The 21,422-nt window shown below is 41.6% G+C and overlaps 1 protein-coding gene across 3 annotated transcripts in view; it reads left to right on the plus strand.

Annotated features, from left to right (window-relative positions):
- SLC35D1 (solute carrier family 35 member D1) overlaps nucleotides 1-21,422 on the plus strand; it is a 49,638-nt gene that overhangs the window by 20,227 nt on the left and 7,989 nt on the right. For 2 of the 3 annotated variants that reach the window (XM_036447128.2, XM_045584491.1), the window contains 3 exons: nucleotides 6,904-6,971; nucleotides 7,992-8,070; nucleotides 12,497-12,579. In XM_036447128.2, coding sequence (XP_036303021.1) covers nucleotides 6,904-6,971; nucleotides 7,992-8,070; nucleotides 12,497-12,579 — 230 coding nt within the window. The remainder of the gene's footprint in view (nucleotides 1-6,903; nucleotides 6,972-7,991; nucleotides 8,071-12,496; nucleotides 12,580-21,422) is intronic. The other variant, XM_036447129.2, reaches the window with a different exon arrangement.

Genomic DNA, 21,422 nt, shown 5'->3' on the forward strand with positions numbered 1-21,422 from the left:
GCCAAGGAAACAGGAATGGGAGGGAGACTTGATTATTCATCCTTTTATATTTCTTTGATTATAGAACCACGTGAATGTACTTTTAAGTTATATTTTATAAAAGTAATGATAGGGAAACGATAAAGTTAAAGGGAAAAAAAATGATGACTATCCAATGATGACTCTTAAATTTTAAAATAGTTGGGTGAGGTGGGACAAATTAGTTTATTCTCATTATTCAGAGTTGCAGACACTGGACCTAGGATATAAATTGAAACAGAATCAAATGCAGATTCCTTTTCTTCAAATCCCACTGCTCACCTTCGTAGGTGGAGGAGGGAAAAGTCCTCGGTTAGGAAGGAATCCCAGGGAGGCAGTGCTGCAGAGCAGTTATGGGGCTGCCACAGCCTTTAAACAAGACTTGGAGGACTAGGAAGAAGAAGAAAACTAAATTACCATAATAACTGAAAGGGAAGATTCAACTGAACAACTCATCCATCCCAGTGAGGACCTAATACAAGGTCATTGGCAAAGCTTTCTGAGAAACCAAACCAGATGTGTGTGTAATTAAAAAAACATTACAGTTCTCAAAGTCCTGGGTTTACCAGAGACCAAGGAACCAAATACTATTTCAACATTTAGTTTTTAAAAAACGTATGTTTTCACCAAAACCCGTTTGACTCAGTGGATAGAGCGTCAACCTGCGGAGTGAAGGGTCCCAGGTTTGATTCCAGTCAAGGGCATGCACCTTGGTTGCGGGCTCATCCCCAGTTGGGAGTGTGCAGGAGGCAGCTGATGGATGATTCTCTCTCATCGATGTTTTTAACTCTTATCCCTCTTTCTTCCTTTCTGTAAAAAATCAATAAAATATATATATTTTTAAACCACATAGGTTTTCTAACTTCAAAGGGTTCTCCTTAAAACACACACACCCCAAAACACAACACACCCAGAGCTGCGTATCATGCAAAAGCCAGAGTATTGTCCATAAAAGATACCCGGTTTACCAGATAAAGGCGGAGCAAGCATCACTTGGCTAATGACTTCCAAAGTGTCAGCTGGGACAGACTGTGTTTACACTGATCGGGTGCTGCCTCCAAAAGGAATGGCTGCCCCACAAAGCCCATGATTCACGGAGCCCTGGGGACGGGCGCCAGGCCTGCTGACAGCACCGCCTGCGAGGTGTTCTCTGACAGGCGGAGAACAGACTCTCGCTGTAGATCTCACAAGGCCGGCACTGAGGGCCTGGTCTGTGGTAGAATGTCTGCATTATATCACTGGTTCCATTGCACGGCTCAGATGAGTTTACAGGAAAACTTGCTGCACAAATCATCCACCTGGCAGTGCCTCTTCATACGCATAGCTGACTAAATAGGAAGGGTTTTTAGGCCATTGGTTCTGCCTCTCCAGAGTTGTTCATCGTTTCTGGGTCACTCTGTAGACCACAGAGACTGAGTCTCAACCCTGAATTATCCTTTCCACGTGGCGACAGGTCCCTTCTGCTTTGTGGACCTTGGTATTCCCAGACGTAAAACAAGAGGGGTGGGTCCGTTATAGTTCACTAGTTACGAATGACTACATCTTCCTCTTGGATTATCGTTTGACAAAAATAATGTTTTCAGCCATTCTCACCTTTGAGAATCTTTCTTTTTGCAATAAAAGTGACTCATTGGCCCTAAATGGTTTGGCTCAGTGAATAGATTGTCAGCCTGCAGACTGAAAGGTCCTAGGTTCGATTCTGGTCAAGGGCATGTACCTTGGTTGCGGGCACATCCCCAGTAGGGGGTGTTCAGGAGGCGGCTGATCAATGTTTCTCTGTCATCGGTGTTTCTAACTCTCCCTCTCCCTTCCTCTCTATGAAAAAATCAATAAAAAATATATTTTTTAAAAGTGACTTGTTGGTGAGCTGGAGTATGTAGTTACTTTTGCCATGGTACAATACATAGGTTTTGCTTAGGTGGCAGAGCCTGCTGAGCAGAGGGAGTGAGATACCTGGGTTCCAGTTCCTTGTCTGAGATAGGAGCGTGAGGGAGAGCAGGAGCAGTTGTGGCGAATGGTCAGAATGGTGCAGAGAACTGTAGAGGTACCCGAGGACGACTTTCCCAGGGCGGGAAGGAGCCACGCAGTTATTGGCTCCCCGGACATTATCTTCTGTCTTAGAAAGGTTCCTAGCAGCTTACTTTCTGGGATAAGGTTTCCTTTTTTTTTTTTTTTTTTTTTTTTAACACAGTTTTTTAGGGAAAAGAATTTTGAAAATAGAATTGTATCATATGCCAACATTTTTTCTTTACCATGAAGTCCAAAGACTAAACGGTTTATTATTTTTAGACTTTATACTAAGTAGGGAGGTATCAAAACACTTAAGAAGATGTCCCAGTTATGATTTGGAATTTATTTCATGTCTAAAGTAATTTGGCGACTCTTTTCTTAGCAAATTTTCTTGAGAGAGAGAATGGCTGCATCTTAGACTAAAGTGCACGTTGGAATTATTTCATGCTTTTCACTGGATTAGGAGTGGTGAACTGGTCCTGTTATCCTATACTCCTTGCAGATATTGCCACGTAGTCATAGCAGTTTTTGCAAAGTCTAGACAACCTCCAGCTGTTTACTAGACAGTGGTCCAGATGGCCAGAAACAGTCTTTTAGAGCTGGTTTATCAGACAAGTCTGATTGTTTCCCTGGACTTGATTTTATTGGTTGTATTATTGATTATGTAGTATTTAGTGCCTAATCTTATTAGGTATTCCCTTTCTCTCTTAATTTCCTTAATTGAAGCAAATTAAAACGGCATTTTTTTTTTTTTTTCATTACATGTTTTTTTCTAAGTATTTTTATTTAAATAAAAGTCCCATTCAAACAAATGCCTCATTTTAGGGAGTCCATATCAACCATTTGCTCATGGGTTACACCACATTCTTTTCATGCCTGTGGTTTGGCCTGTGGTATTAGTTTACACCACCAGCACCTAGAACCGGAGAGTTCGTCCAAAACAGAAGCGAAGCCTGAGAAAGCATCTTTCCTATCCGGTCTGAAATCACAGCCCCCTCTCAGCCAGTCTGAAGGTTGCAGGCCTTGTGGCAGGAGCCCATCTGGTTCTGTATCACACAGATTGAACAAGCGGGCATTTCTTCTGACTTTTCTAGAGGCACAAATTTTGTTTTAAATGTGTTTTTCCCCCCCTCCTCGTTAGTAATGTACATGTTTACTGTGACTTCTGTCTTAGGGAGAAGAAAAATTTGCACATCTATTGAGAGATAATGGTGGAATTTTTTTAAATATATATATATTTTTCATATATTTTATTGATTTTCCACAGAGAGGAAGGAAGAGGGATAGAGAGCTAGAAACGTGGATGAGAGAAACATCGACCAGCTGCCTCTTGCACACCCCCTACTGGGGATGTGTCCGCAGCCAATGTACATGCCCTTGCCTGAAATCAAACTGGGACCTTTTAGTCCGCAGACCGACGCTCTATCCACTGAGCCAAACTGGTTTCGGCTAATGGTGGAATTTTAAGTCAATAATATCTAAATTTGAATACATTTGAAATGTCTGCATTTCATTCTCTGATTTGATTCTTGTAAGAGCAAATGGAGGAGTCTGCTTTCTATATTTGTAACATAGATAGAGACTTAGGTGTAGTGATTTTATGATGGCCTTGCAGAAAGTTAATGGCAGAGTGAGAATTAGAACACCACTTATTTAATTAACTGACTAATGAATTTTCAACTACACAATACAGTATTGTTAATTGTAATACCATGATGTACATTAGATCCTCAGAACTTATAACTGGAAGTTTGTGCCCTGTGGCCAACATCTCCCTACCCCCCAATCCCTGAAATTCTCTCTGTTTCTCTGAGTTTGGCCTTTTTAGATTCCACATATAAATGAGATCATACAGTGTTTGTCTTTTTCTGTCTGACTTATCTCATTTTGCATAATGCCCTCACGTTCTGGTCCTATTATTGCAAATGGCAGGATTTCCTTTTTTTCTCATCCTATATAATAAAGAGGTAATATGAAAATTGACCATCACTTCAATACACAAGATGGTCATCAAGGAAAGGCAGCTGGGAGGGACCAGAACTGCAAGGGAGGGGCAGTTGGGTGCGACCAGGCCGGCAGGGGAGGGCAGTCAGGGGCGACCAGGCCAGCAGGGGAGGGCAGTTGGGGGCTTCCAGGCCTGCAGGGGAGGACAGTTAGGGGCAATCAGAGTGGCAGGGGAGCAGTTAGGCATCCATCAGGCTGGCAGGGGAGTGGTTAGGGGATGATCAGGCTGGCAGGCAGAAGTGGTTAGGGGCAATAAGGAAGGCAGGCAGGTGAGCATTTGGGAGTTAGCAGTCCTGGATTGTGAGAGGGATGTCTGACTGCCTGTTTAGGCCTGATCCCACCGGGCAGTCGGACATTCCTCGAGAGGTCCCAGATTGGAGAGCATGCAGGCTGGGCTGAGGGACACTCCCCCACTCCCCTGCCCATGCACGAATTTTGTGCACTGGGCCTCTAGTGGTTACATAATATTTCATTTTTTATATTTTATATAAAATATTTTTCCATATTTTATCTCTTTGAGGTCCTGATTTTATTTTTTTTATTTTTTTATTTTTTTTAATATATATTTTATTGATTTTGTATAGAGAGGAAGGGAGAGAGATAAAGAGTTAGAAACATCTATGGGAGAGAGTCATCGGTCAGCTGCCTCTTGCACACCCCCCACTGGGGATATGCCCGCAACCAATGTACATGCCCTTGACTGGAATCGAACCTGGGACTTTTCAGTCCCCAAGCTGACACTCTATCCATTGAGCCAAACCGGTTTCGGCTGAGGTCCTGATTTTAATTCCTTACATAAATACCCAGAAGTGGAATTGCTGGGTCATATGGTGGTTCTAGTTTTAATTTTTTTAGGAACCCCCATACTGTTTTCCATCAAGGCTATAGCAATTTACATTTTTACCAACAGTGTACAAGGGTTCCCTTTTCTCCAACCTTGTCTTTTTGATAATGGCCATTCTAACAGGTGTGAGGTGATATCTCTGTATTTTTTATTTGCATTTCCCTGATGATTAGTGATGTTTAGCACCTTTTCATCTGTCCTCCTTGGAAAAAATGTCTATTTAGTTCCTCTGTCCATTTTTTAATTGGGTTATTTTATTTATTTATTTATTATTATTTTTATTTTTTTGCTGTCGAATTGTATGAGTTTCTTACAGATTTTGGTTATTAACCTCTTAACAGATACGTGACTTGCAAGTATTTTCCCCACTCAGTAGGTTGCCTTCTCATTCTGTTGATGGTTTCTTTTACTGTGCAGCAGCTGTTTAGTTTGATGTATTTTTTCTTATTTTTTGCTTTTGTTTGTGCTTTTGTGTCATATCCAAAAAAATGTTATCAAGACCAGGGTCATGGACCTTTTTTTTCTTCTTATATTGTATTTTCTTTGAGGAGTTTTATGATTTTGAGATGAAATTTCTTTATCATGAGTGATTACATGACTATATACACTGAGTGGCCAGATTATTATGACCTCTGAACACATAATAATCTGGTCACTCAGTGAGTGTGTGTGTGTGTGTGTGTGTGTGTGTGTGTGTGTATGCGTATTAGAGTCCCAATTCATACATAGATGAGGTCTGGCCAGCCTGGCCAGGGTGAGGGGACATGGGCAGTTGGCCAGCCTACACTCCTGGTCGAGGGCACACTTTGCATATTTGTCTTTTATTATATAGGGTATATACTGAGTGGCCAGGTTATTATGCATTCAGAAATTATAATAACCTGGCCACTGAGTGTATATTTGTCAAGATTCATTGAATTATACACTTATAACTGGTTCATTTTTTTTTCTGGTATGCTATACCTCAACAAAGTAAGAACTATAAACAAACTGAGTGTCTACTGTCTGTCAAGTGCTGTGTTAGGAATATGGTTAGATAGATGTGATGTGGGTCCTCTCTCCAGGCGGCTCACAGCCTGTAGAGTTGGTGTAGATACACACAGGCCAGAGGGAAGAGCCCTGTGGCGCAGTCCGTCTGCTGAGGCTCAGGGGAAGGTGTTCTTGGGTAGGGAAAGTGCCGCAGAGGAGGTGCTTGACCTTCAGTGCGGTGGGTGGGCAGAAGCTGGGTGTTGAGGGAAAGGGCACTCCAGGCAAAAAAGAGCACTTCACATGTGAGTGTGAAACTGCATGGTGACATTTCATAAACCACAAGGAGCCCAAACTGCTGGCGCCCTGGAGCTGTGAGATTATTTATGTCAAAGTGGCAAGAGTAGAAGCAGGGCAGGTTGGCAGGGGCAAAAGATAAAATGTGTCTCACATTTGCTTATCCAATTCCTACTGCAAGAGAAATTACGTACGTAAGAGAGAAACCCTCCCTCTGGATGAGAGATGAGATGATCAATGCGCCCATTCATATCTCTTCGTTTTGTTGCTTTTTGCTTAAAAACAGAACAGCAAAAGCCTTGCTTTTTCTATAACTATTTTAAAATAGTAATTCTCTGTGAACAGACCTCAGCTGAATTTGTGCAGCTAAGGCTGTACTTGAGCTTCACATGTAGCAAGGAGGGAGCATGATTTAATGCTTGAGAAAGCCTTTCATACCAGCCATCTGGGAGAACTACTGAGATTTGCCCCGTGCGGCTTGTGCCTTCAAGCTAATGCCAGTTTCTTTGTACCCATAGGGAGAAGTACAAAATCTCCCTCGCATTGCATTTTGAAAAGGAGAAAACCTTTTGAACCTGCTTATTGGTTCAACTCCTTATATATGAAATTCTTGAACATCATCTGTCCTTGGAGGGATGCAGGGAAAAGTGTGTGTGTGTGTGTGTGTGTGTGTGTGTGTTTGTTGGGAGCAAGTACAGGATTTTGATTAACAAGTGGGACAGCTAATTTTGTTCCAAAACTGAATGCTTTGTCATATATTGCAGGCAATGGATTTTGAAGGCTGGGCGGACACCCTCTTTCTTCTGCAGTTCACCCTCTCTTGTGTGATGGGGTAAGCCTTTGCTGTCTTGTAATCAAGTAGTTTTCCTAGAGAAATGTGTTTTAGGGTCCTTTTGCCTCATCTTCAGTATCCTGTTCTGTCCCTTGAGTGTATCCAGTTCTGTCCCTCTGATAATGAAACTTCCGCATTCAGGTGGTTTCACAGCCCTTGGGAATGTGCCCTCAGGGCAGCTAAACAGATTCCCAAAGTCATGCTTATAAGGCTGGAGGACAACTAATGTTTACGCAATGACGTAGTGGGTAATAAGCACCATTATTTCTCAAATTATTTTTGACCATAGGGTTATTTTTTTTTCTAAATTGACCATTTGGGAGATGTTGTTGTCCCTATAATCATGAGAAAGCAGGCTCAGAACTCAGGTAGGTTGCCTGAGTTTGCACAGTTAGTGATTGTTGTAAAGCAAGCATGTCAAACTCGAAGGCCAACACGGGCTGAATACACAAGGTTTAAGTTTATGTGGGCCGCAAAAAAAAAAAAGCTTCAATTTTCATAGAAACGTAGGTTTATTTCGAGAGACACATGCTGAATAAAAAGGGCTGAAATAAATGATAGAATATTTTAATAAAAATTAGTAATTTTTCTTGAACATCAGCTTATCAGACACTGAATAACTGCACAAATTAATAAACATAATACAAATAAACCTATTTTTCTTGTTCTCTGAAAGCGAAATATTTCGTGCTACACAAACCAAACAAGTCAATCTAAGACTAATGACATGGCAGTCGGCTGCTAAATATTTGCTGCTAGTATTAGTGGAGAGAAATGGTGCGCCTGCACATAAGGGTGTGTACGTTTATAGTAACCAGTCAATAGTGAACATTGTTAATAATTATGTATAACAGGATATTGTAAAAATTAAGTTAAGAAATTTTTATTGAAATGTTTCTTACATACCTTTATATTGGCTGGGCCACAAAAATATTCATTATGAGTCTGGAATTTGATATACTAGTTATAGAGAAAACACCTAGATCTTACTCATAAGATACCTCTCCTCCTTCATCCCAGGTTTATTTTGATGTACGCCACAGTACTCTGCACTCAGTATAACTCGGCTCTTACAACTACAATAGTTGGCTGTATTAAGGTGAGTTGAAAAAAATACTGTTATTTTTGGGGACCTGCTTTACTTGAGAATTATTCCTCTCAAATAAGTCTGGCTAAGGCCTTAAGCCATATTTTTTCCTTATTTCTTCCTTTTTTTTTTTTTTTTTTTTTTTTTTTTTTTTTTTTTTAATAGTCTGGCAAATTGTGGTGATGGTTTCGGAAATAGTCTTTAAGAACTCAGGGAGAACAGTGTCTCTACTTTCTGGCAGTTTAGCTCTGCGGAGGAGGAGCGTGAGAAAAGGAGAGCCTGTTATCTTAGAGAAGAGGAAGAAGAATTCGGCCTGTTTCTGACTGGGCAGCTGACGAGCTCAGTAGGGAGAGGCCTGTCTCTAACCCCCGATGAGAGCTGCTTCTTCTCTGCCTGCTGAGTGCTGGCTGTTTTTAGGGGAAGGGTGCCTGCCAGAACTAATCGAGGGAGGTTTCCTGTGTGTCAGCCAAACCTAATGGCCCACTTTTAAAAGCTGCGTCTGACTTTTCCAGTGATGTCATTTCCTCCTGACCGTTTTATTTGAGTCAGGCTCATTTATCTTCACCAGGAGAGCCAAGTTGACTTAAATATTGAGCTGACATTTGGGGAGGGTGGGGGTAGTGGGGAAGAGATCAACCAAAGGACTTGTGTGCATGCACATGGGCCTGGCCAGTGGCCATGGACAATGGGGGTGGGAGGTGGGGGGGAGGGGAGGACATATGTAGGGAGGGGTTTGGGATGGGATTGGGGGGATGAGGACAATTATGTGATACCATAATCAATAAAAAAAAAAAATGGGGAAAAAAAATACTGAGCTGACATTAGTGGCTTTGAAGCCTGAGGCCTCTTTCACCCGACTTTGTCATCGTAGTGGTTTAAGATCCAAGTGGCCCCAGCGAGCCTGAGTTTTAAGTGGATTAGCCAGGTAGGCTTGCTTTCTGAGAAAGGTAAAACAGAGAGAGGTAGATCCCAGATCACTGGGGAAAGAGTGGAGGTGCCCTTGGGACTTCCTTGATGATGCCCCTTTTGTCAGAAAGTGAGGCCAGTGGTTGCAGAGCCAAGTTTTTACTGCTCTGTGTTACCCTTTGCACCCCCAATGGAGTGGTGTCCACATGACCTTATTTCAGAAATTAGATTTGGGTCAAAACTTCATGGAATTGGAGTGTTTGGTGTGAATAGAATTGTAGATGGAACTATAACAATCAATTGTTTGAATTCCATTGAAATCTAGACAGTTAATCTACTTTCAAAGGTCTGGCTGGCTGACATGGCTTTAGTGCCCCACCCTCCCCCCTTTCTCCGTCCCTCCTCTTCCCTGGCCCCCCCACCCAAATGAGCTTGCAGCTCTGTTTCCATTTTGTAAAGTAAATGCTTTAAGAGCAAAGTTGGATGGCTTGCATCTTCAGAATAAGAACAGCAAGAGCAGGGCAGCTGGTACCATGTTTTTAGCCAAGAAGAAGGATGGTATAGGAGAGCCTATATTTAATTTTAATAACTAAACCTATTTGCTTAGAATTTCTTAGTGCACTTTCTTTGTCATTATCAGCAAGGGGCACAAATATAGCTATGCTCTCATGAACATGAAGTCCAGTTTTTTACTTTTGCCTATTTCCTTCTCTGTGTAGAACCTTATGAACTTAGTCCAAAGGGATCAGTTTTGCTTCCAAACTTCAGAGGGAGGGAGAGAATTGGATTGTCTGTTTAGTGTGCAATTGCTGTTGCTTCTTTCTGCCATGTGGTATCGCTGTTGAAGGATGTCTGGAACCTTCTGGCGGATGAGAGTCCACGGAAGCCCTTGCTATTTCACTCTCCTGAGTGACAGTGGAGCTTCCTTCCTTAGCCTCTCAGTGGATACCCTTTAGCTCAGTCATTGTTCCCCAAGGGGCTTTAAGCTGTCTTCTGTGCTTGAGGATCCCAACCCCATGAACGCTTGGGTCAGCATTTCTTGTTTCTTTTAAGTGTGGTGGGGAAATCACTCGGGATAGCTAGTTAAACATGGAAATTCCTAGGCCCACCTCGGATATACGGAGTTAGAATCTCTAAAGTCGAGCCTGGAAATGATCATCTTTAACAGTTTCCAGATGATTCTCAGGTACTACTAAAACTTGAGAGTTAGTCTTGAACTACTGGACTCTTCTGTGCTTCCTGGTTAGTTCTGCTTTGTGAGCTGGGATCTTTTCCTGATAGCAAACCTGTGTTAGGCTGCCCTAACGTGTACTTATAGTTTTTCTGCCTCCTGCTGATTGGTTTTGCTCAGTGAGGCCTGGGTTCTCTGTCTTTTCCCTTTCTCAAGTTCCTTGAGCAGTTACACAGGGTAGCCCACCTTCTCTCTGGATCTCTGGATCTTGTGTTTGAAGAGAGGTCCTGTTACACATTTTCCCCAGCTGCCTACTGTTCCATGGCATTTCACACCCCCTGAAATTATTAGAAAGACCTGCCTTATGGTAACGTACTTTCTCTATCCTTAGACTTAGAAGAGGCAGACATAATTTCGAATGCTCCAAGGGCACTCCATTATGAAAGTAATTTGGAAGTTCATTTTAAAGTAGAGCACTTTCTGCTTCAGAGGCCTAATCTAGGAGAACCCAGGTACTAACAATGTTTGTGACTTTTACAGTTTATGGCAGTTGTAAAGGCAGGGAGGGAGGTAAGTGACTTAGGAATGTGAAAGAATGGAGGTTGTTAGGGAAGAACTGAATCCATTTGGAAAATTTTATTTCACCTTTGTGGTTCGAGTTTAATTAAAGGGGGAGCACAGATAAGCAGAAGATGTTTATGCCTGGGAGTTTAAGGGAGTCAGGCGATGTGATTTTAGATATGCTATTTTGAAATAACTTCCCATGTGTGTTTTGAAAATACTAAGACTCCTCTAAATACGTTCTTCATGTTGGTAAACTCCCACCATCCCCTTTATCCTTCTCAAAAAAGAGGGAAAGATTCTTGACCTTAGCAGGCCTTTCTTCTTCACTGTCCCATCACAAGTCAACAGTTACCTCAACGAGAGGAAAAGCATTCTTTTCTGATTGCTAAGTACGCCTCAGTGTTTTCCGCCCTTAGAAGCAGCAGAGTTTCTCTGTTTAGATTTATAATGTCAGCCCATTCCACAGAGCAGAGAAAGTTTGATTACCTTGTTAGTATTTTTTAGTATTGGTGAAAGCATTTAGCGCTCTGTAGAGGAAAAATTGGGGAGAGGCTAATGTCATTGTTCCTTGTTAGTATACTTGTTCATACTGCACTCATTTTAGGTTTGGTGGAATTTTGTTATTGTCTGTTTATTTATTTTTTGCATTTTAAGAATAGGTATTTGGGTCATAACAGGGAGGCGTTTCAGTCCCGGAGTGGCCGGGCCTGGAGCAACCGGGCCGGGTGCGGCCACGCCCGGAGCAGCCAGGTCGGAAGCAGCAGTGGCCAGACCTGGAGCAGGTGGTTGTGGAATGGACCAGAGCAACAGAGGCCAGGCCCGGAGCAACCAGGCCCGGAACAGCTTGCTCCTCGCCTGCCTCCGCCCCAAGACTGCCTCTCAGACATGGCTGGAAACTTTTGGGGGAACTTGAGGGTCTGCTGAATAAATGAGGAAGGCGTAGATCTGGATGTGTTGAGTTAGTATAGCGCTGGGGTGTTGATCTGTAATTGGTTTGTGTGGGGTCTGGATGAGGTTGGTTGATCTATTTGGAAATGTCTTTTGTGTGAAGTGTATCCTTGGGCATGTGGAGGTATTATTGATTTGAGAAAATGCTAAGTAACTGATTTACTATCTGAAAAATTTAAAGTTCTGAAAGTTTAAGGTCTCTTGCCAAAAAGAGGTTTTAAAGCTAACACCTTAATTTTAATGGAGAAAGGGAATGACAAGCCCTTCCGACCCAGAACAGGTAATCCAATTCCAACCAGCAGCTTTGTTTAAACAATGTGTCCATTTACACTTGAATGGCTACACCTTTTGATAGCCTAAGGGCAAGTTTACATGTAAACAAGTTTGCTCTCAATTCCCAGGGCAGAAAAAAAACAAGGTTTAAAATTAGTAGATTTTAAAATTTATTCTTAGAAGTGTAAAAGTTTATTAATTAAAACAACAACAACAACAACAACAAAAGGAGATTGAAAAACCTGATGAACAATAATAGCGGTTCATTGTAGTAGAGTCGGCCATATGGGAGGGGAGTGGACTGACCTGGGGGGAAAGGGAGGGAGGAAGAGACTGAACATAAACTGTGCACCTATGGATGAGGACAATGGGGGGTGGGGAGGGGGCGGAGGGTGGGGTGGGAACCTGGTGGAGGGGGGGAAGAAATGAGGAACCTTTGTAATAATATGAACAATAAAGATTGATTTAAAAACAACAACAACAACAACAACAAAAAAAAACCAGGGAGGCGTTTATGTGAATATTTAAAAAGTTCAGTTAAACTTATGTAACAGTGTATTGCTTTTTTTTTTTTAGAATATATTAATAACTTATATTGGAATGGTCTTTGGTGGAGATTATATTTTCACATGGACAAACTTCATTGGCTTAAATATCAGGTAAGTAAAAATATTTAAATATAACCACTTTGACAAATAGTGTCACAACAAGGTTGGGCTCTTTAATGTCAAATTTGTTATTTATTAAACAAACCTATATGGAGTGCTTCCAATGTATTATATATTTAACATCTTTAGAGAGTGCTTTTTAAGAGAGAGAAAGTGGTTCCATATTTTATGTGTAATAGTTGGGGAATCTTTTCTGGAAGTGGAATTCCTTTTTACTTAGCTCTTCGAAGAGCAGACCTTTACTTAGTATACCAGATGGCAGTACACTGTTCTTAAGAAAATGCAGGACTAAAGAATACCAGCTCCGTTAGAAATGCATTATATGTGTTTGACTTTGGCCATATCACTGCATTTCTTTAGACGTTATCTTCATCAATGATGAGTGTGTCTTGTATGAAAGATCTTTTTCAGCTCAAGAATTTTGAATCTCATGGTTTTTAATCTATTTATGTGCTTAAAAATTATTACATTTGTAGTTGGGCCAGACCTCTGTCCTGAACTCATGCTATATATTTAACAGCCCCCTTGACATCTCCAGCTGACATGTCCATTACTGACCTTTTAGTTTTCCCAAAGTCTCTTCCACCGAAAGCCTCTGCATCTCAGCTGATGGAGACTCCATCCTTCTAGGCTTCCAGTTTTAAAATCTTGGAGTCGTGTTTGACTCTTCCATCTTATACCCAATATCTAGTGTGTTAGCAAATTCTGTTGGCTCTACCTTCAGAATATCTTCAGAAAAGGACTACTTCTCACTATCTGCATTGTTCATCATCTAAGACACCAATATCTCTTGTCTAAATTACTGTCTAATTTCTATATTTGTCCCTGGTTGGACTCCTTTCTTGTCCACCCCATCCCTCAATCCCTTGTCCACTCCAAACCCTGCAATTCTTAACAGAATAGATAGTGTATTCCTTGTATAATAATAAGTAAGACAGAACATGTCACTTTTTTTTCCCCCCCACCTCAGGCTCTCCATGTCCCAAAGTGCTCACAAGGCCCTAGAAGATCTACCTCCTTTACCTCGCCAGTGTCAGCTCCTGCTTTCCTTTTCTCCCTCACTCTATTTCACCCACAGTGGGGTCCTCCCTATTCCTTTAGAACAGTGTCCGCTGACCTTTCAGACATCATGGACCACCAGTTGTCCATGGGCCACCGTTTGGCGACCGCTGCTTTAGAACACTGGATATTCCCCCACTTTAGGGTCTTAGTACAGGCTATATCCTCTGCCTGGAACGTTGTACTGCCAGATACTTGCATGGCTAACTTCTTTACATCTAAAAAGTTTTTCTCAGAAGTTGTCTTCTCAAGGAAGTCTACCCTGACCACCTTATTTAAAATTATAACCTATGGGGCTATCGGAGGAGGGAAAAGAGGCTGTAGGGGGAATAAATGGTGAAGGAGATGGAAGGAGACTTGAACACACAATACAATATACAGATGATGTGTTACAGAATTGTAAGCCTGAAACCTATATAATTTTATTAAAACAGTGCCATCCCAATACATTCAATAAAAAAGTAAAATTAATTAATTAATTTTTAACCCTTTGCACTCCGCTGTCCCCTCTCAGGGGACATCGGAATTCTAGCATATCACTCTGCTGTCCCCTCTCAGGGGACATCGGAATTCTAGCATATCACTCGGACGTCCCCTCTCAGGGGGGGACATTGCAGTTTATTAGTGATCACGGGGAATTGGGTTAATTCAACGCACGTGTCCGCCGCAAAGTAGCTTCGAGTAGCCAATGTCCAGAATGGTTCGAGTGCAAAGGGTTAAAATTGCAGTCTGCTCTTCCTCTTTTGATTCTTCCAAATCGTCTTATTCTGCTTTTTTGATTACTTTTTTCCAGAGCACTTGTTTTCTTTCTAATATACTATATAATTGGCTTAGTTATATTTATTGCCTATTTTCTGTCTTCCCGGCTAGAATATAACTTCCATGAGGGTAGGCTCTCTGCCTATATTTTTCACTCACGTTTCTCAAGCTCCTAGAATGAATCCTGGTTGTTGCTTAATAAGTATTTGCTCTTTGAATTCTATTTGGATTAGTGAAAAAGCACTTTGAGAATTATGAAGTTCTCGCCTAAAATATGCAGCTAATTACATAACCTCTCTGAGCTTTAATCTCTTTAAATGTAAACAAATGATAATACCCTGTTTCCCTGAAAATAAGACAGTGTCTTATATTAATTTTTGCTCCCAAAGATGCGCTAGGTCTTATTTTCAGGGGATGTCTTATTTTTCCATGAAAAAGAATACAGTACACATTTATTGTTAAATGAAAATAAAGGAAATTTATTACCTCTATACAGTACGGTAGTACGGTAGTTGTCAACACAAACCAGACAAACTGAATCCTACAGTATCAAGAATTTACTCATTTATTCAATGACGATCATGTCATCATCTTCTGGAACATCATTGTAACAATCCAATTCCTTAATTTCCTGGTGAATTTCTTGTGACTCCATTTCTTTCAGAAACAGTGGACCAAATCTCTCATGTACCAAGGTGGGGGGAGGGGGATCACTTAAAATGACACATGGGGGATCAAATGGGGAAATCAAAATGCACAGGAGAATCAGAGTGGGGATTATCATTTTAGTAACCCCTTTTGATCCTCCTGTGTCATTTTGATTGCCCCCTCTGATCCTCCTGTGTCATTTTAAATGATCCCCCTCCCCCCACCCCTATGCCACTGAACACCTTCACCAGACATCCCTCCTACCCCTTTATCAGACATTTACCCCCTGGGGCCTGCCTGGGGACTATCACTGGGCTTGCTGGGGCCTGGATCTGGGCTGGAGCAGGGTCTGCCACTGACTGAGAACCTTCAGTCATCATGAGGGCGGCCACGAGCATCAGGTAGTGTCACCAGAGACAGACCAGCACTCACCACCTTCGCCGTGTCCTGTCCGCTCTAATCCTCCTGTTCTTCTACACGCATCTGCAAAAGTCTCCTCCTCTCTCCCGCCCGCGCTCACCGCTCACTCTGACCTCTGCTCAGTCTTCACACAGCAGTGATGTCAGGACTCCACGTAACGTCACTGGTTGCTAGAGGCCAGTCGGGGCGGCCCTAGCGACCAGTTTACGGTAAATTAATTTTCATTCTGAGACAGAGCCTAGAAGGGCCTTATTTTCAGGGGGATGCCTTATATTTCACTCAGAAGGAAACCTGTAAGTAGGTCTTATTTTCGGAGGATGTTTTATTTTGGGGGAAACTCGGTAGCTATTCTACCTCTCTTATGGATCAACTAGAGGCCCAGTGCACGAAATTCATGCACTTGGGGCTGGGGGGAAGATCCCTTCCCCACCCTGTGAGAGAGGCTCCTGCCACCTCCACTGTGCTCACCAGACATGAGCCCGGCTCAGGGCTTCTGGCTGAGCGGAGCCCCCTCTGTGGGAGCACATGACCATCAGGGGGCAGCTCCTGCATTGAGCATCTGCCCCCTGGTGATCATTGCGCGTCATTTCGACCCTTTGTTCTGCTGTTTGGTCAATTTGCATATTAGCCTTTTAGTATATAGGATATGAGAATCTAACACAAATATTAATAGGTTAATAATTCATCATTGCCCCTCCCTGACATTTTTTGCCACTGTGGTTGTTGGCCTTTTAGAGGAAAAATCACTTGTGATTTGTGGGATTCAGAGTTGGGAGGACTGTGGGTATATATGTCGATCTGAGAATTGCATATTATAGAAAGAAGATGAGTAGTCGGGTCTCAGATCTGGTTGGAATTGTTGTTCTGAAGTTTACCGTGTGTGTGACTAAGTTGCTTATCTTTTCTGAGCTTCAGTTTTTTTTCAATGTGCTAAAGATGAAATACCTACCTTTTTAGAGTTGTTTGAATGAGTGTAAGTACCTAACTCACTGCTTGACATCCATGCTTAGTAAATATCTCTCTCATTAAAATTTGTGAGGAAGGGGCTGGGTATAAGGAGCAAAATGGTGAACCAGTTCTGACCTTGGATATGGCCTGATTTTCACTCATTTCTAAAAGTCTGGATTAAAAGTCATTATGACACTGAGTCAGAGATGTCTTAATTTTCTTTTAGCCTCCTTAAAATAAATAACCTGAGAGCCAAAATGAAGTAGAAGTTCTATATTTGCATTTTTTAGATCTCTACAGTTCAAATCTCATAAAATAATCTTTTCAGAAAGATTAGGTATCTTTTTTTACATTGAAAGCCACTTAAAATAACTTTTTTTTAAAGTTCTTGAGTATATTGGAATGTTACAACTTATGTCAGCCTAACATGTATTAAATCTAACATCTGGAAAATCTTCCAGTAGAATTTCTGTTTCAAGATGTTAGATTTGATGCATGTTCTGCTGACAGAAGTAGAGCTCTGTTGCGTGTCTGGCTCTCTCCAAATCCCCTAAGTGCCTTTGTCCAGTGGCCAGTTATGAGGGTGCTGGGCCAGGCCTGGGACAGTCACAGAGAGGGTGGGAAGGACCAGTGAAGGGTGGTGACAGTGCGTGCTTCTGTACTTCTCCCGGTGGCTGCACTCCCTCTGCGGCTTCAACTTGAGTCATGTAGCCTTTCTTTGTAACGAATGACACCATCATCCTCAGAACTGCCCAAGCTAGAATTCTTAGAATCTCTGGAACTCTTCTTTAGTTGTTGACCCTTTTTTTGTTTCCATGAAAAAAATGAATATACATTTAATTACAGTAAAATTAAATGCTTTTAATGTACAGCTTATGAGTTTTGACAACTGCACCACATTCAAGATATGAAACATTTGTTTCAACACCCCCCCCCCCATAAACACACACTCCTAAAAAAAAGTCCCTATGTCCCTTTGCATTGAACCTCTGCCCCTAATCTGTTTTCTATCCAGGAAGTGTCCAGAATGTCATTAATGATACATAATATTATGTAGCTTTTGGTCTGACTTCTTTCATTTAACACAGTCCATGTTGCATTTGAGATTTTGGGTTGTTGCATATATTAGTAGTTTGTACCTTTTTATTGCTGAGTAGAATTCTATTCTTTCAATTGGTGAATGGATAAACTGGGGATTTCACAGTTTATCCATTCACCAATTGAAAGAAAAGTTTCTAGTTCTTAACTGTTTTGTATTAGCTGCTAAAACATTTACTAACAAGTTTGTGTGTGAACATAAGTTTCCATTTTACTTGGGATAAGTACCTAGGAATGGAATTCCTGGGTTGTGTGGTAAGTGTATGTGTATAAGAAATTTCTGAACTATTCTTTGAAAGTGTCTGTACCATTTAGGTTATCCTAAAACTCCTAGGCAGATGGATTGATTCACATCCTGGCCATAATTGTGTGACTAAGGTACTTCTATTTTTAAAGTTTGTGCACAGACCAACACTTATCTCAGTATAGCAAGGACATAAATAGATCCCGAGGAAGGCAACAGATAGGAAGTTAATGTTTGTTGAGTACCTGTAGATGATGGTCACCTTTATAGTGTCATCTCATTTAGTCATCTCACATAATAATGAAATTGAGGTTCAGAGAGGTGAAATAATTTGTCCAAAGTCACACATAGTAAGAATCAGAGCTGAGATTCTAATCCTGATCCAACTTTTAAAATATGCCCTATAATTTAACCATGTGAGGGCACATGGGATTAGCGGTTAAAATGGCCTTTCTTGTTTTGAACATTTCCAGAGTCTCCTTGCTTACTTCCTGCCTGAGTTGTCTTTTATTCTCCTATTTCCCTTTGCAGGCAAAAGAATCAGAATTGTTGAACCCTTTCTGTACATATATTAAAGGAAGTAACTACTTAATGCATGAAAGCCATAGGCTAATTTTTATTTTTAGGGAATTTGTAATCTACCTAGGAAGATTTATTCATAAGCAGATACATAGTATTAGGTCTAGTAATAATTAATGTCGTTTTCTAATACTTTTTTTAATCGAATTTATTTAAACAATACAACAAAATTTAATCAACAATATAGTTGCCGTTGTTTTCTACTACTTGTGCCCAATGCTCAGGAAGCATTTTAATCCCTCTGTTGTAAAATTCTTGTGATTTTGATGCAAAAAATTCGGTCAATGCATTTTTGAGGCATTCTTCATTATTAAATTTTTTTCCAAGAAGGAAGTTTTTCAAAGAACGAAACAAATGGTAATCGGAAGGGGCAATATCAGGAGAATATGCAGGTTGAGGGAGAACTTCCCATTCCAACTGGCGCAGTTTTTCAGCAGTGATTCTTGCAGTATGCGGTCGTGCGTTATCGTGGTGAAGAATTACGCCCTTCCGATTAATCAGCGCAGGTTCTTTTTCTCTTAAAGCTTGGGCTAACCTTTCCAATTGGGCACTATACACTGCACTTGTAATGGTTTGGGTAGATGGTAAAAGTTCATAATGAAGAATTCCTTTAAAATTCCACCAAACACACAACATCACTTTTTTCGCATGCAAGTCAGGTTTTGGCATGGGGTGCGGAGCCTCATTTTTGTCCAACCATTGAGGCCGCCTTTTCAAATTAACATACAGCACCCATTCTTCATCTCCGGTAACAATTTGCTCTAAAAACGGCAAACGGTTTTGACGAGACAGGAGCGAACTGCAAATTGTGACTCTCTGATTACAGTTGTCGGTCAACTCATGAGGAACCCATTTTCCAAACTTTTGGACTTTGCCAAGTGCACGCAATTGATTGGAAATTGTTTTTTGTGAACAATTTAAAGTTGTCGCAAGCTCTTGTTGGGTCATTTGAGGATTTTGCACCAAAAGAGCTTGAAGAGCTGCTTTTTTTTTTTTTTTTTTTTTTTTTTTTTAATATATTTTATTGATTTTGTACAGAGAGAAAGGGAGAGAGAGAGAGAGTTAGAAACATCGATGAGAGAGAGTCATCGATCAGCTGCCTCTTGCACACTCCCCCCCGGGGATATGCCCGCAACCAAGGTACATGCCCTTGACCGGAATCGAACCCGGGCCCTTCAGTCCCCAAGCCGACGCTCTATCCATTGAGCCAAACCGGTCTCGGCTTGAAGAGCTTCTTGATCAAAATTGGACACACGGCCTCGACCACTCTTGTCATCTAACGAAAAATTTCCCTCGCGAAATTTCTCAAACCAACGCTGGCATTTTCTGGCGCTAACTGCATCTTGACCAAGAGCACTACAGATGTTTTTTGCAGCCTCACTTGCTTTTCTTCCTAATTGGAACTCGTAAAGCATGCAGTGCCGAATATGCTCTTCATCCGCCATCTTCTTAGCCCTAGTTTTGCAACAAAAACCAAACCAAACACAAACTTTTTCAAGCAAAACTTGTTAATTGCACTTCACATGTTCTGTAAATACCACGTGTTTGAAGGTTATGTCAATACAAGTCAACGCCAAGCAAGATTTTAAACGAATGTTTAAAAACGACATTAATTATTACTAGACCCGATAGGTACCTACAAAGTACAAACATTGTAGGCAGAGGCGATAGAGGTGCTATCACACTGATCAAAACCTTTCCCTTCATGGAGTTTTCCTTCTAATAGAGGAAACAGAAAATGAAGGAAGAGAGAAATGAATGAACTACGTGCTGGCAATAAATGTTAGCTCTGCTAAATAGTTTTCCAGAAAAATTAAGCAGGGCAGGGGGGATAGGGAGTATTTCAGGGGTGGGGGCACCTGCTGAAAGGTTATATTTTATGTAAAGACCTAAAAAATGGAGGGGATGAGCCACGTTGATTTCTGGAGGGAAGAGCAAGTGAAAAGGCCCTGAAGTGGCCCAGCGGGTGTGGCTCAGTGGTTGAGCATCAACACATGAACCAGGAGGTCACGGTTCGATTCCCAGTCAAGGCACATGACCAGGTTTCGGGCTCCGTCCCTGGTAAGGGGCATGCAGGAGACAGCCAAGCAAAGAGGCTCTCATCACTGATCTTTCTATCTCTCTCTCCCCCGTGTCTCTCTCTCTTTCTCTGAAATCAATAAAAAAAACATTAAAAAAAGAGAAAGGCCCTGAAGTGGGAGTGTGCCTGGTGTGTTCACAGAACAGCAAAGAGGCCGGTGTGGTGGAGTGGGGTGAATGAAATGAGATGGGGTGGAGGAGCACACTATGGACCACAAGAAGAGAGGGGACAGTTGGACTGGAGGACTCAGTGCCTGGCCATGAAGTGGCTCTGCTGAAGGCATTTTAGATTGCATTTGTGAATGGCTGTCTACTTCTCTGTGGCTGGAAAACGTGTGCATGGCTCTCGGTCTAGGAGAGGCAGGTTGCATTTGCATGGCTTTGGAAGATCAGAAGTGGACCAGAGCCGAGGAGGGACACTGCTCAGCACTTCCCAGTCTTTTCTGCATTATTCTAAGGAGACCCCTATCTGCAGGGCACAGTAGCTTTGCCTTTTTTCTTCTGTTTATCTCCTGGTGGTGTCTGCCACAGTCTCATTGAATTTGGTAATACTATGTGAGGTGAATATTAGGCAGCTGGAGAATTGCTTGAGATTTTAAAAATGAATATTTAGAACGGTTGAATATATAAACACCAGTTTATATATTCAGAAGTTGTCAAATTCCATGTGAATGTTTATGCAGCCAGATTAATGAGAAGTTGGGTTTTTTGTTTTTTTTTTTGGAAGCAGTAGAAGATCCTGGTTCACAATCATGGTACTGATGTATGAAAATTCAGATATAGGTCTCCCTGCTCTGCTCCAAATCTAGGCTTTCCCTTTCTCTTTTCCATCCTCCTCTTCCCCTCCTCCCAGTTTCCCTGCATCCCCAAAGTTGCCAGGAAGCAGTTTTACAGTTTACCCTTGAATAGCACAGGTCTGGACTCTGTTGGTCCACTTGTCTGTCAATTTTTCAATAAATATGTAAGTACTAGAACTGTTCTTTCTCTTCTATCTTACTTT

This window comes from Pipistrellus kuhlii, unplaced genomic scaffold, assembly GCF_014108245.1.
Source record: "Pipistrellus kuhlii isolate mPipKuh1 unplaced genomic scaffold, mPipKuh1.p scaffold_m20_p_2, whole genome shotgun sequence".
NCBI lineage: Eukaryota > Metazoa > Chordata > Mammalia > Chiroptera > Vespertilionidae > Pipistrellus > Pipistrellus kuhlii.